Source organism: Prorops nasuta, unplaced genomic scaffold, assembly GCF_024137725.1.
Source record: "Prorops nasuta isolate Cenicafe-Biocafe unplaced genomic scaffold, Cenicafe_Pnas_1.2 PNAS00011, whole genome shotgun sequence".
NCBI lineage: Eukaryota > Metazoa > Arthropoda > Insecta > Hymenoptera > Bethylidae > Prorops > Prorops nasuta.
This window is the reverse complement of record NW_027116808.1, coordinates 2,597,126-2,613,423: the sequence shown is the minus strand read 5'-3', so window position 1 is coordinate 2,613,423 and position 16,298 is coordinate 2,597,126. Positions and strand designations below refer to the sequence as shown.

The 16,298-nt window shown below is 42.1% G+C and overlaps 1 protein-coding gene across 4 annotated transcripts in view; it reads right to left on the bottom strand.

The window, feature by feature from the left end:
• LOC136777571 (A disintegrin and metalloproteinase with thrombospondin motifs 9-like) overlaps positions 1–16,247 on the bottom strand; it is an 84,142-nt gene extending 67,895 nt beyond the window's left edge. For all 4 annotated transcript variants that reach the window (XM_066733980.1, XM_066733978.1, XM_066733982.1 and 1 more), the window contains exon 1: positions 15,980–16,247. In XM_066733980.1, the coding sequence (XP_066590077.1) occupies positions 15,980–16,235 (256 nt within the window). In that variant the 5' untranslated portion in view covers positions 16,236–16,247. The remainder of the gene's footprint in view (positions 1–15,979) is intronic.
• Between the last annotated feature and the right edge of the window lie 51 nt (positions 16,248–16,298).

Below are 16,298 nucleotides of genomic sequence, written 5' to 3'. Positions count from 1 at the left end.
TGAAGAGTTTGTAACTCTTCGAGTTCGATTTAGGAAATTCCTCCATGTTTCTTCTTTCTGTATTATGCGATATTCGAGTGCATCGAATCTTTTCACGTACTTGTGTCATTTATCCAAAGCGTTAAACTCATTTTTCACTCTTCAAGTTCTTCAGAACATTGCCGATCAACGCGATTGATAATTCAATTTGAGCAAAGCCATTTACACCGATGAATTTAATGGAGCATGGTGCAAATCCTGAAGCCGAAGAAGCTGGTCTACGCGAATCTTCAACGTCCCCTGGCTCTGTGCCAGCCTTGTTTTTGTCGCATCGCTCGACTCACCGACACGTAAGCGCGCACGCATATGAATAATTAGTCGAAGCACCGAGATAGCCTTTCAAGCGCACCTTCGTCAACGCCACACGATATCGCATCTCCGTTCTCCACGCGTTCTCCACGCGTTCCTCGACGCACGAGTCGCAACCGAAATTGATACTCCTCGGAAAAAATCAAACACGACGCGTACGAACGGCGTGCTTTCGATAGAAAAATGATTTTATAGTCGGGGACATCGCGTTTCCCGTTATTCCTTGCGTTCCCCGCTTAAGAGTCCCCTGGAGACATCGCTTTCTAACGGGACACCGCTATTTCGTTAATATCTCGTATATATAGTTAAATTATCCATTTGTCCAAAGCACCGATATACAACCGGTATTATGTGCAATCTTTCGGCAAGGAAAATTAAGTTTTGCATAAATAATAGATGAGTCGGTTACTCCACGCGGAACTTGGGTCTTGGTGCGTGTCGTAGATTGCACCTTTTAGCGACTGATAACAATGTAATCAGCTACGCTAAGTAAGAATGTTTCAAAATCGCACTTTTTTCGGTAAAGAAAATAAAATTTTATATTAATAACGGACGACTCGGTCACTCGTAACGGTGGAATTAAATCGGGTCTCGATGCGTGTCATAAAATTGCACCTTTTACCAACTGATAACGATATCATCAGCTGAGCAAAGTAAGAATTTTCCAAAATCACATTTTTTTCGATAAGGAAAATAAAATTTTACATAAATAATAGATGACTCGGTCACTCGTAACGATGGAATTAAATCGGGTCTCGATGCGTGTCATACAAATTGCACCTTTCAGCAACAAACAACAATTGAGAATGTTCCAAAATCGCGCTTTTTTCGGTAAAAAAAAAGAAAATAAAATTTTACATAAATAATAGATGACTCGGTCACTCGTAACAGCGGAATTAAATCGGGTCTCGATGCGTGTCGGGCGATTGCACCTTCTCGCAACTGATAACCGTGTAGTCAGCTACGCGTGGTAAGCATTTCCCGAAATCGCGCTTCTTTCGAGGAATCGTGCAAGTTTAAGGACGGCAGGACGCCTAACGAGTGCGAAAAATATGCGGCGACGAAGAAATTAAATATGCCTCGCGACGCAACTCGACCTTCCCTTTTCGCCGGATCTACGATCTACTCAGAAAATCATGTTGCGTTTCCTCGCACGTTTGCAACAACATTACATATATATATATATATATATATGCATATATATCCCGATGGTCGTACACGGCGCTATTGTCGTTCCTTGCGTCATCGGGTAATCCGATGCGATCTCGAAAGACTCGCGCGAGCAAACTTTGATTAATGCACGCCCTTGCCCCTTGCGCGAACCACCGATTCTTATCGATCTTCCCGATCGTTAAATCCACACGCTGCGAATATTCCGATCCTCGACTCCTCCATCTTTAAACTTTCTTCGGGAAAACCCGATCGATTCCTACAAACTACATATATACATATATATATAAACAATTGTAACACAAGAAACCTTGAAATTTAAAACCCCTAATTTTCAAGGTCAAGGACCACAGGACGATAACAACGACAACGTCCGGACGATAATACGAAGATTGATATTCGTCTCTCCGCGAGGACGATAAAATCGGTAACGCCGATCGGGTCGTTCCGACAAAATTCCGTCGTTGACCGCCGACGCGTCCCAGGACGATTTCTTGCCGATCTTACGGCACATATCGCATATATAGAATAACGCGCTGGCAAAATACGCGCGTCCGTGTGTGGCACGCCCAATAAAGCGTGTACCGCCTATCAGGCCACGTCCCTACGGAGGGTATCCTGTGTCTGGATATCGGATTAACAGTCGGTAAGCATTTTTCTGCGGCCAGGTTACCTCCTCGACTCGACCTCACCTCCCGGGGAATCGTTTTCTCACCGCGCATCGCTGTATTCGCTGTCTGCCTTATTGCCTTTCACCCTCCTTTTCTTCCGTCCTGCAACCCGCACCACAGACATCCGTCAGCTTCCCGGAACATCGTAAGCCGATTACAAAACTCTGCCGGTTATTCCACTAGACCACTTATAATTATGTACACGAAGCATCCGGTTCAACGTTTGCCTATTATCCTCTGCCCCCCCCCCCCCCCTCTTACTCTTCAAGGTGCTCATACTTGCCATCTCACCTCTGACTCTCTGCTCGCCGCGCTGCTGATCCCCCGAGCTTTGTCTCCATACCCCCCTCCCCCCCCCCCTCTCTTCCTTCCCTTTCTTCCAATCTTGCTCGGTTATAATGCCACTGCTCTACCCACGCGAAAGCTACGATCCGAAGAAAAAAACTGAGAAATTGCGTACACGTCGAGAAACCTAAGTCGATTATGATTATCTGCAAATCGTGTTTCTCCACTACTTACAATAACCGCCCTCTGTGCGTATGCTGATGAGAGCTACCAATTCCATTGTCACTGGTTTGAAGAAGAGGAAATCTTGAATATTTTGCAGCTTTGGAGATGATGCGTTCGTTTTCGAATCTTTGTGTTTGTGGGAATTTATTACTGTATATATATATATATATATATATTTTAATCAAAGCTATTAATTATCGCAGTATAATTTATACAAACAAGTATTTTTTCTGGGAAAATTTATGTTTTTGTGTTTTGTTAAGAGGATTCGCAGTGAATATCGATTTGTAAGAGGAGATTTTTGGTTTTGGAAGAATTAAAATTGAAGGAGATAGAAAAATCTCCACAGGATTGAAAAAACGTGTGGTAGCTCGTTATTGGTCTTCTTCCCTGCGATTCGCGAAGAGACGAGCTACAAGTGTCATTGAACTGCACCGACGGTAGACGACTTTGTCTGGCGCATAAGAGTGATGTGTCTCACCGGCACTGCGCTCTTCTCTTGCATAAACATTTATGCATCGGCAAAAGATATTTGCGGGACTCTTTCGACGCCTCTCATTACCCACGGGGGAACACGCGTACACCACGCAAGACCGTGAATGACTTCCCAAAACAAAACTCGACGCTTCGCACTCCGAGCAAATTGGAAACGTCTCCGGAAGCTTCGATGAGGAACTCGAATTTTCTACGAAATACAAAATGCAGAAACGAAGAATGGTGGAAATTGGAAAATTCTGCACCCTTTTCCCATCCACCCTCTTTCCACCCTGACACAATTATTTACGAGAGTGCGGAAGCTTTAAATAGGTTAAATACTACAATGCGCAATAATTTATTCCCGCAGGAAATGCGTGCTGAATTATGCATTATGTAACGCAGCGCGAGATAAGGAAAGTGCATTTCTGTACGATAAATCTCCTCGCGATAACGTGATTTACTAAGAAAGTAAACTAAGCGCTGTTAGGTATGCTAAAAGAAATTACGAGCTGCTTATGGATCTTCGATCTTCGTACGGTCGATCGTTGACGCAAAAAGCCCATTAATCCCGTTATTTATAGAGATATCGCGCGCTGCACTGGAAATACTCGGAATTCTTCGGTGAGGCAAATGTCATGCGCGGCTCGTTAATTCGACGAAATATTTCTTTCGATAAATTTATCGAATCCGTCAAAAGTGCACAACACTGTGATTTCTCAAGTACAAACATATATATATATATATATATATATATATATATATCAATCGAGTTATTTCCTTCGTGAAATAATTCCACCCTAAACTGTATATGTAATAAAAATAATAATAATAATGGGAACCGAAAATTCGTGCGAGATCGAGCTCGATCCCATCAAGTTCAAGAACACCCGGTGTTATCGTATCATTGAGATAGCCAGCTGGTCGTGTGTTTGACTATTTTAAACCAAACTGTCTTAAAAATAAATTACGACCGAGCGACGAATATATCTTCCTGCCCGGTGGCGATTTCGTCCCTCGGAGATCTGCCTCCAATGTTTATGAACAAAAGCTCTCGGAGTTTCTCGCAACGATATATCAATCGCACGTCAGTTTTTCGCAGCTCGAGGATAGTTTCTCCTATGACAAACAGTTTTTGTAATATCTCGGTTTTTGCGTTAAATAATCGTTATTAATTATATATATATATACACCTGTCATTTGGACGAATCGAATCAGATATCGAAGCAGTCGAGTGTTACACTTCGAGTTGTACAAATCGATCCCTGGATCTCGCCACGCGATCGATCGTCGTTACAGAATCTTTGTAATTTACAAGGCTACACGGACCTTGACTTATCACGATACTCACGAAGGTGGTCCACGCTAACGATATTCATGAATCTGATCTCCGTTCTTCCCGGACAGCTTCGATATTGGTCCCCCCCCCCCCTCCCCCCGCTTCTCTGTTCCCGGTAGACCCACCTAACCTAACCTTCCATTCCACCCGCTCAATTCCCAAGCGAGAGAGCAGATGCACCGAGCGCGTGTTCCGATTTAATACCGTTAATCAATTTTCTCCGAGAGCCCGCCATCCTCTATGTTTGTACCAATAACCACAATCCACCTCTCTAACTCGACGTCGAGGAACAATGTATGAATATCATTATGCTAATAGGGTCCTCGCGAAAAATTCACCAATCTCTTGGCAGCTGCAGAAATAAATTTCAATGACGGTAAAGTCTTTGGTGTTGTTAGATAACTGATGATTAAAAACGAGTGTAAATCAGTGTACGGAATACGTAAGAAATTAATAAAAAAAAAAGAAGCAACATTTTCAGTGGCATCGTGCACAGTGATGAATGACTATATTTCGTCAAGGTGTCGTCCAAGAGCTATCGGTATACGGACTTCCCGGTGTTATACATACGATAAAGCAACATCGACTCCTCGTCATAAATCTCCGAGCAATTGTTTTGACGTGGTTATCTCGGCGGGAATTGACAGATGGGACTAACCGACTGGGCCAATGTACCCGGTTATACATCTCGTTCATTAATCGTAACAAGATTCCCCAGCGAGCATCGAAAAGATGTCTAAAAGACTTCTAACAGATGTCTCGGAGGCGAAGAACGCTGTTGTTGTTCCGTCAGAGGTCGAACGGTTGCGGGAAATGTTATTGTTGTCATGGATAGCTCTCGTAACAAAGGAATTAATCCGCTGGGATTACGCGACGCGCGAGGAACGAGGTTCGAAGAAAAGGTGCGTAGAATGAGTCACTCTATTTACATATTGCTTTATATATAGCGATAACCGCAAAGTTTCTCACAATTGCAAATAGAATGAGAAATAATTACGGCGTAAAAGGCTGGCAGTCAGTGAAAACGAACGTCTTCGGAAAGGGACGGCTATTGTCAACTGTCACTGACTACGCTTTAAGCCCGACGTTTATTGCGGGACGTATCTGTCCAACGCTCTCCTCCGGGCTGCGTGTAAACAGAGAAGACATTCGTCTCTCCCAGCAACCGTCGAGATTTATCAACTCCTCTTTTTAACAACAACGTTGAACAAAGGTTACGTATATACAGATAGCTTATGAACCAAACTCACGATTAACGCTCATCCCCTCCTTCTCCACTCGCTGCCTTCATTTCGCTTCAATTTATATTCCTAATGTTATTAATTCTTATCCTCTCTCTCTCTCTCTCTCTCTCTCTCTCTCTCGATCCTCGACATTCCAAAGCGTACGAAAGGTCGTTGACCCCTCTTCCGATGGAAAATTCGCATTTTTCGAGCCAACCTTTCTCTCCGACTTTTCTTAATTACGGAGAAATGACTCTTTCGACTACCGCATTCTTTACAATGAGAATATTTATATATATATATATAGGAGTTGGAAGCGAGTGTAATTTCTGGGTCAATAAAGAGTGACTAAACGGGCCAGTTATTTTCGTGAGGCAATTGCATCACGAGGATGAACGTTGATTGGAGTTTGCTCAAGGATTTGTGGATTATTTAGTGCAAAGTATCGAGTTTTGAGATTTGGTCAGAGACAGCGATAGTTTTTGTGTTTTAACGTTTTTCTTCAGGGTTCTAGTTCGAGAATGGAAGTTTCCGAGGAATTTTGCAAGAGTTTGCATCGAAGCGAAGGTCTGGGACAAAAGCGGTTCGTAATACAGAGGATTATTGTCAGGTGAGATATCGTTATAACGCGGGAGGAACCGGACGATAAATCTTAATCGCGGCTCCCTCGATACTCCTCGAGAATCTCGAGTTCTCCGTTGTTGAAAGTTTCTGTCGTCGTAAAAGCCACCGGTTACCTCGTTCGAGCGTTCATCCGTCCCGCGGATTTTCAAAGGTTCCTTCGAGAAACTGGATAATCCATCAGGAATATTGCTCGTGCAACGAGCCACTGAATAATCGTAGAAACAAGCTAGTCTCTCGTACAGCTTTAATTACAAAACTCCAATCAAACGATACACGCGTAAAGTGCAAACTTTGAAAACCAATAAAAATGGGAAAAAAATATTCCATGAAAAGCTGTCGAGGGAAATTGATGGATTTGATTAACAAATGGGAAATTGTATCGTGGGAAAATGATAAAATAAAGGGAAGAATGAACTTTGGTGTAGAGGACAATGCCACATGAGTCACGCGATTGACCTACTAGGAATGTTAGGCAGAAAAGTTTCGGCCAGGAGCTGACAAAGAGCGCGTTGGCGTGATTGTCCCGTATTTGTCGCAGGCGCATTCACCAACCCATTTCCGGGTTTCCAGTCAGAATTCGAAGCTACGTTGGGTTCTAACAAAATTATTCGTTACAGCACGAGAAGCTTATTAACTCGTCTATAGTATTTTTCGAGCGAGCTTCTTCGTGTTCGATTTTAATCTAGTCGAGGCACGGAGCGACCCTGATGAGAAGACAAGAACGCCACAAAAGTCTAAACTGGAATCAACTGAATTAATTTATGTTGCTCTCGCATCAGCTGTTTATTCTCCAGAGCCTCGTATTGTCACTCCGAGAGACTAACCACCGCACAGTGGGATGGAAATGTAGGCTAAATAAATTTTGGAGACTTTATTGGCTCGAGAATAGTCGACGAGCGTTTAAACGAAATTAATGACGTTGATTTATGTTCCCTGTCAATGGCTAATTTCTATAGTTTCGTCGAGCCGATATAAAAGTTTGTCAGTGTTGACAAAATAATTTATATACACCATTCTCCTTCAGCAGCAAAGTTCCATCAGCCAACCCTCGTCTCGAAGAATTTGATAACGTAACAGGATCTGCGTTACAGAGTCGATCATATTAAATTCAAAATTCCGCTGTTTTACGCCACTGTAGTAGTGCGTTTTTCGTGTAGAAAATCGAGAATCGTTGTGGATCGAGTCAAACTCGTGATTTTTCGTTTTGCAATGGGAAGCACGTGTTCCGAGTTCCTTGGCTAAGAATATCCTCTCTCTCTTTGCATATATATATATATATATATATATATATTATTAGTACAAGCATTCCCAATTGAATTCGGTATAATTTATGTGCAAACACTCGCGACAGTTATTGTCCAAGTCCTTATTTGCAAAAGTGTGTGTGTGTTAAAAGACACGTTTTAATCAGACTCGTTTCCTAAAGCAGTTTCCCAGCGCAGAGTCATGGGGGGAAGATTCGTGGTTTGGTGTGCACCGTATAAGAGTCTGTGACAATGGTGTGCGGATATAGAACGATCCTTAGGTGGTAGCAAGTAGCTTATTAATAGTCCATGAGGCCGATGCCGTCGTAATTTACGATTCGTTCTGTGGCAGTTATTGAGAAGCCAGATGCAATAAGGAAGGTGATCTTGCGATCATTTTCGTACTCTGGACTTTTCTTGGCTGGATTAACGACAGCCACACTCCACTGGCAACGTGTAAATTATATGGGTAAATGTGTGTATATGTATATATAGGCAGCCAAACGTCAAAGGATCGTTTTCTTCTTCGTATCATTCACTCGACGAGTCGCTGTATAGCTGAATGGAAGTAAACGTTACTCCCCAAGGGTGTTTGCTTGTACGAACTTGCAGCTGCACTCGATACAAATGTAAAATAGCCTCTTTACCTCTCTGTAATAAAGGGAAATATATGAAATCAGTGTGTGTGCCAATTTCTGTAATAATACACGAAGGAATAAATTGGTGAATCGCTTAATAAAGAATGATAATTGGTAAAAGGTGATTGATTTAATTTGGAAATTTTCTGTGACACTAAATCACTTTTTGTTGAAAAACTTTTTATATATTTTTTGTAACCAATACACGAAGGAATAAATTGGTAAATTGTTTGGTAAAGAATGATAATTGGTAAAAGGTGATTGATACAATTTGAAAATTTTCTGTGAAACTAAATTACTTTTTCTGGAAAATTGTTTTATATATTTTCTGTAATTAATACACGAAGGAATAAATCGAGAAATTATTTAGCGAAGAATGATAATTAGCACAAGGTGATCGATCTAATATGGAAATTTCCTGTGACACTGCATCACATTTTCTCGAAAAATTCTTTACGGTTTAATCAAATCATAATAACGCAATAAACTTTTTGTCTGCATTATATATACCTTTCCGTTACTTTCTCATACGTCAAAGCTGCTATTATTTCAAAGGGGTCGCTATCAATTTTTTATCTTAACCCCTGAACTATTGCAATACGATCGTAAATACGAAAATTACCAATTTAATGACTCCGGGCTAAGAAGTTGAAAATCACATTCAGCACGTAACGCGGTAAAATCTCACTCGCGGTAATAAAATGAACCTTACCTTATTAAAAGTTGCGTAACTGTACAACGTTCGCAAATAACAATGCATTTTTCCCTAGATTTTCTCCAGGGGAAATAAATAAAAACGAACATCCAATCTTTCGTACAGCGGTACATCTGACTGGAGTTTTAGGAATAATCAAAATACGTTTCCGTACACTTGTTTCTCCATTAAGAATAAAGTGGGTGAGTGGGGGGTGGGGGGGGGGGGGGGTGGACAATACGGAAGCGTGTTATTTAAGGAGTTCCAGGAGAGGAGCGTCGGATTGGTCCGTCTATTTCGAGCGTATGGCGAAAATCGCGAGGTTGCACGTAGGAGGACAGGAAAGTTGGGTCGTGGTGGATGTAATTATTGCGAGAACAGTGCACGATGCACCGATATACGCGTGCGTCCACCCTGCCGGCGCAAGTGCACGCGATATGCGAGTTGGAAGGAGAAACGCGTTTGGCAAGCGCGTGTGGGAAGCTGAAGAGAATACCGAGCAACGCCACTCTCGACCTTTCCCACTTTTCTTTCATCTATATATCTATATGTATATATATATAGTAATAATTATCATTGTTAATTCGATACGCTGCACTAGCTCGTAGAAAGCGGAAAGCACTGGCGGGATTAATTATCAGGTGAGAAGCATTGGAAAGTCATTAGAGAACCGATAGAACCTGCGCAAACGAACCAACGGTCGATCCCAACCGTCAGTATCCGACTCGTATCGTCGTATAACATGTACGAGTATTAATTAGCTTTGTTAATTTTACATTGGAGAAATTTATTAAATTACCACCCAACTATTGACACTTGCATAAATTGTATCAAATTTTATCTTCTTCGACTTTGCAAGGAATAAAATTCTGTCGATTTTTATCGTTTCTTTGTGGTTATCTATGAATATTAAAAACATCATTGCTGTTACATCCTGTATATATAGTTAAATCATTAGAGAACCGATAGAACCTGCACAAACGAACCAATGGTTAATCCGAACCGTCAGTATCCGACTCTTATCATCGTATAACATGTACGAGTATTAATTAGCTTTGTTAATTTTACATTGGAGAAATTTATTAATTTACCACCCAACTATTGACACTTGCATAAATTGTATCAAATTTTATCTTCTTCGACTTTGCAAGGAATAAAATTCTGCCGATTTTTATCGTTTCTTTGTGGTTATCTATATATATATATATATATATAGTTAAAGAAGCAGAAAATCCAAATTAATTATAATCGCGAGACTCGCGTGGGAAGTTGCAGATGTATTAAGGCTACCGTTTCTATCGCTGATGACCTTTCACGTTTCTTTATTTCCCGAACGCTTGCGTTATGCTCGATTGAAAAAATTAACGCTTTGCTGCAGTTTATATGTATATATGTTTTGTAATGAGAAGTGCGTTAGTTGCACGGATACCGCAATATAAGGTCCGCGTGTGTGTCACTCGTGCACCACTCATACTTGACCTCTCGCAACCCATTTCCTTTCTCATTGTTTTCTTTTCATTCCCTTTTCTCTATCGCAACACTCGAATCGCTATCTTAAAACATTAACAGCCCTCTTTTATATCTCAGAGTCGTGAAATTTCTATCGTTTAATCCTTTTTCGCAAAAAAACTCCATTTTTAATTATTTTATCTCACCGATCGTCAAAAAAATAATTATTGCCAAATTACAAATTTCGCAAGAAAGTTGCGAAACCCGACGAAATTTCGCAATTAACAAATTGAATTTTCCGTAAACGTTGAGGTTTCTAATCGCGTAAATCATTCGGTCGCTCGTTTCGATGAACAGCACGCGTGCCTCGGAAGAACCGCTGTCCTCACTCGCAGCTTTTGTTAACAATTAGCATATTATAGCATTTCGCCGAAGCGAGAAATTGCAATCACGCTGACACTCTCTTACTCATTGGTCGTTTATTGCCGGAAAAATACGAAAATCTCTCGTAAATTGCTCGTGCAGGTGCGAACCACGAGCAGCGACACTCCACTCGTCCGTTGACGTTTCGCGCTTGAAATTAACATTTCCAAACAATATTTCCTTGCGCTTGTCTGGTAAAATTGCGTGCAAAGCTTTGCTCGAAGAAAATACCCCCTTCTCTTCAGGATCTCTCTCGCGAAATATAACGCGAGAAAAAAGTTTCCCTTTATTAGCGATTTTTATCAAAAGTTGATTACGCTCTGATAAAAATGATGATCGAGCCACGCGAGTTTCTGTATTTTCTTCGATGACGCGCCGGATGATTTAGCGAGTTTCTCTGAAGGGAATTTTCAATGCTGCTTGGAAGAAATCGAGCGAGACTGCGCGTCACAGTCTACAGCTAATTGAGAGAGTCAATATAATCAAAGTTCCACCTGCAGGATGACGTGAAACGTTCCGCCATGTCTCGAGACCGATCGGGATCCTCGAGGCGATAACATCACCGAGTAATATTTAAATCCTTTCAGCTACCACTTTGTGATTAAACCTTGTTTTTGCAGTGATCTACCCCCTCCCCTTAAAAACAAAAAAAAATGAGAACAATCAAAAACTTTTAAACTAACTTTTCTTTATTAATTATCACTCTAAAATCCCTCCATTCGCAAAAACATTGAAAAATCGAGCGACGAATTAACAGAAACATATAAGGAAAATCTTTAAATTAACTTTTCTCTATTAATCATCGCTCTAAAATCTCTCTACTTGCAAAAACTTTGAAAAATTCATCGACGAATTAACAGCAACATTTAAGGAATACCAGAAATATACATTAAAGCGCGAGATCGTTTATTACGCGTACTTGCGCGTCTAATCAAATTATTACAGCATGATTCCGAGGAGAGTCGAACGAGACGAGACGTGATAGAGACGAGGCAGAGATTTATAGTTCAGTGCATAATACGCGAGTACTTAATTACGTTTGCTTGTAACACCCCCCCCCCCTTTACTTCATAATCGTCCAGTTAGATACTCTTGAAATCACAGCTAGTCGATTTAGTAATTTACACGAGGTTTATTTTGCAACAGTCACCGAAGAATGGAGTCTAATGAAGCGATTAACCAAGCCGTTACAAATTACTGAGTATGTGTGTGTGTGTGTGCGAATGTGTCTCGCGGTATCTCGGAGAGGCGCGACTATGTAGAAAATTAACATGGCGTCTTATCACTGTAATCAGCATAGACGAGCACTCTATTGGTACATATATATATATAACTTAAATCGACTCGATCCGAAAACAAATCATAATTAACCTGCCATTGCGATATTAAAAACTCGCACGCGAAATTGCGAAAACCGTTTGAAGCGATCGGCGATACGATCGACGAGCCTCGACCCAACAACGTCGAGCGTGGATCGCCCAAACGCGCTACTTTATTATCAATCCTTTCGTTGTCGTTACCTAACGCAAAATCGAGTCCTCGTCGATCCAATTTCACAGTTGGAAATCGCTTGCGAAAATTCGCAAACGTCGAGGAAACGCTTGGTCCCCGCCACTGCTCATCGCAAACCACCGTGGTACCAGTGACGTCACGAGCTCCTAACTGCAAAGACGCCATTAAACATGGCGCGTATGTACACGGTAGAAACCGGTGACGAAGCGTCAACAGGAAATACACCTGTTTGGAAAGTTTACGTCTCCTCGTCCAAGGGCCCCACGAGGATATACTATATTTATTCCCGTGTAAAAAGTACCCTAAAAATTCCTATCCAAAGAATTTTCAGACTTTCCATAAAACTTTGGCGTGAGAGGCCAATAAATTCGTTTTATTTCCCAGCTTTTTATTTCCTAACGACGAAGCGAATAATCAGCGATAAGAGAGAGAGACGGTGGTCGTTGAATTTTACAACGTAATCTTTTAGAGAGATAATACACATATACACGTGCACACGCGTAAGAGTCATCTGTTTTTTCATGCTATATTTGTATAAAAAAAACAGATGGACCACCTGCAAGAGTGGATAATTGGTGTTCGCCGCGTGATCCAATAGTTCGGTCGAGCGCTCCACGAGTACGCGCAAGAAGATGGTCTTTCGCGCGAAGGTTAGAGACACGGGTCGGGCTTGTACGTACCAGCCAGTATTACACCTACTTGAGTGGTGCGTTCGAATGTGTCGACCTGCGTCTGTGTATATATATATATATATATATATGCTTGTACATACTGCAACGGATTTCAGGTGGAATGGCCGGTTTCCTCGGAGGTCGTCGCCGTGCTGTCTGCCCGCGAAAACCTCTCGAAAAATTGCCAGCTTTTCGTTCTCCAATTACCAATCACGCGACTCTATATATATATATATATATATATACAGTCGTGGTCTCGATCTCGAATAATGAAAAAAACAAGAACGACGAGATTTATGTCGGGAAATAATTAAAGGGGGTTGGGGGGGGGGGGGGTGGAAGAAAAGAGAGCAAAGAGGAAGAAGTTCGAAATAAGCGTAAGTAGAAAGAGGAAGAAGAACGACAGAAACCGCGCATCTGCTTAGCCAGCCGGAAATACGAGCTCGCGCGACGCACGCACTTTTCGCGCAAGTCGTCAACGGGACGACTCGGTTACGTCCAAATTTACCCGCTAAGCACGCGTCGCACACACGATCAACGCCTTTGTACGTGCGTGTGTGTCGCAGCGTCGGACGATGCGCTTGTGTTGACGTTAAAACGTAAAACTCCAACCGGTGCCAGTCCTCGCGTTTTCAACGCTCTTCTACACGTGGCGAGAGGACGTCGCGTCGACCGTTCCCGTGGAGATCCGGCAAAAAAGCTCCCAGACTCCGCGCACAAGCGCTGCATTTTCTATACGCACACGAGCGAATAAAAACTGACCCAAATATTCGGTGCTACAAACGCACGCTTGACTGCAGTGTCAACTTTAAGGAGATGGGAACGAATGGTGGTTTATTCGTAAAACTTTCTGCGTTGGTCCATCTTCTCTTCGCTTGAGATACTAGTGCTACCCCCCCCCCCCCTCTCCCCCTCTACTCTTAAAAACTTTCTTCGTCGGTCCATCTTCTCTTTGCTCGAGATACCACTCTTTACTGAATCTAATCCTACCTCCATGCTAATTACGATAATGTCGTAATACTCGAGCAACTAGATTTTATCTCCACTCGATTATGCTTATTATTATTATTAAGAACGCTCGGGAATAAGGATGCTTATCTCTCGAACGAGCAGAGTCCCAACATTCGCACACGTATTGCGAAATTGCCGAGGATTTTTACTCGATTGTTATGCGTGTGGGAGAAGTCTCTTTTCTCCCGGACAACGTTCGAAGGATCGACAATCGTAAAGCTTTCGAGAAAACAGAATAAAATCCACCAAAATCCACGCACATGGAAAAAATAGATTTCTTATCGATTCTCCCTGTTCTTATCTATGTCGATCAGTGACGTCACGGTCAAGACACTCGCGTCGTATGGCAAGGTTGATGCTCCTAGAGCTCTTACAGCAAAGCATTATCATTTGGCTGAATCAGCATGATAATTATCAGAGCTGGGAAGTGCGATATTGCAGAGGTTTGGAGAACGAAGACGTGGAAATTAACGCGACGAAGTTCGCTCGAATAAAATCTGCGAGCGTCCATTGGGAGACAAACGAGGTTATGGGAGTTAAAGGCTGTGCTTCGCAAGGTTTACAGGCAGATATAAAATATATAAGTATGAATAAATGAGCGAACGATTGTATAAAGCATAAAATGTCCCTGTCTGCAAACTGACCGACCCAGAAGGCTACACTCTGCACATTTCTAGCCTCTACACGTTTATTGCACAGCTGTTGCCTTAGCCTTGTATATATACACATATAGACTACTATGATAATCCGCAATACGGTATGCCCCATTGATGGCTGGCAATCTATTCATACGTTAAACGGACGATGCGATCTTATCGAGAGAAACTAATTCAACGTATAAGCATTATCCTCCATTATTATAATTCAACTACCTGCGCAGTCTCACTCGACTAACTATAAATAATATATCATCCCAACGGGAAGCCATAGGAAATTATTGGTCGATGCTGCGAGAGAATTTCATCGAACCTAACATTTTTCTTTTGAATTTTATATAGTGTGTATGTATATATAGAGAAGAGTCGTGATAGTTACGAAAATAGAAGATGAAATAGGGAAGAGTGCAATGGACAATAATGCAAAACGAGCAAGCCTATAATTAGCCATGCAATTTTTACTCTTATGACATTCTTAATCAATTGCAAAGCGGATTCAGGTGGTTACGAGGTTTTACACGAGAAGCTAAATGCTAATGCAAATAGAAATGCGAGCTTGTTAGCGGGAACGAAGGTGTACGAATGTATAAATGGATGTAGGAGTTGGTGTAGGTTTGGAGCAGCGGCCTTACAAGGACGTCTGGACGTTCTAGCTTTCCCTGGCAATCGCGTTGTATCCTCGGGTCGATCCACCATGCGTTAACGAACCTCTCTCGAAGCTTCGAGGAAATTCTCACAAAATTTCGTACATTTCGCTCTATTCCCTGTCTCGTCCGCCCGAGCGAACAAAGACCAAACGAGCCTTTCGGGAATTCGGGCGGAAATAAACGAATACCCACAGCATCCATCGCTGGTCCTGCTAACAGGAACTGACGTATCTGGCCAGTTATCGAATTTTATCGCCCCAAAGTCTCGTCGTACAATCAAGCCGATCGTTTCGCTCCTGCTCTCCGTTCGCTTTATCTTATACACAGGACTGAGGGAGTTCCACTCGTAAAAACCAAACGTCTATTTGCTCCGTTCTCCCTTCAGACACTGTCTAGACGTTGCTTGCCGAGAAACGCCAGAATTTTCTTCGTCGCATAAATTTGGTACCCGAGTTCTTCAGGGTGTATATATGTATGTGTATTAACTGTGCAAGATTGGGATATATTTGCAAATGCTTCTTCATCGTATAAATTTCGTACGTATGGGTTCTTCAGGGTGTATATGTATATATATATATATATATATATATATATCAACTGTAGGAAATTGTAGGATTTATTTGCAAATGCGCGTTAATAAAATTTAGGAGGATGTTAAACTTGAGGAAAACTTACCTTCGTTAGTGAGATTATCCTTAGGATCGCTCGTCACAAATTCAACTTTATCCAGAGCACTTGAAACACCCCGCAGGAGTCCTTTATCCACCAAACGTCCTGGGTTCGCAGTGTTGGCGTTGTACTCGACCTTGTCGAGTGTAATTCGAGCAGCGTTCGATCGCACTCCCGTCCAGAGGACCGCGACGAGAACCACCAGCAGCACGATGGCCACTACCGCTGCGATTATGCTAACTCGGCTGGAGATCCGCGACATGTCAGCTCGCGTCAAGGTCGCAGCCAGCTCGAAGATCACACCATCAGAGGCTGTACAAAGGAA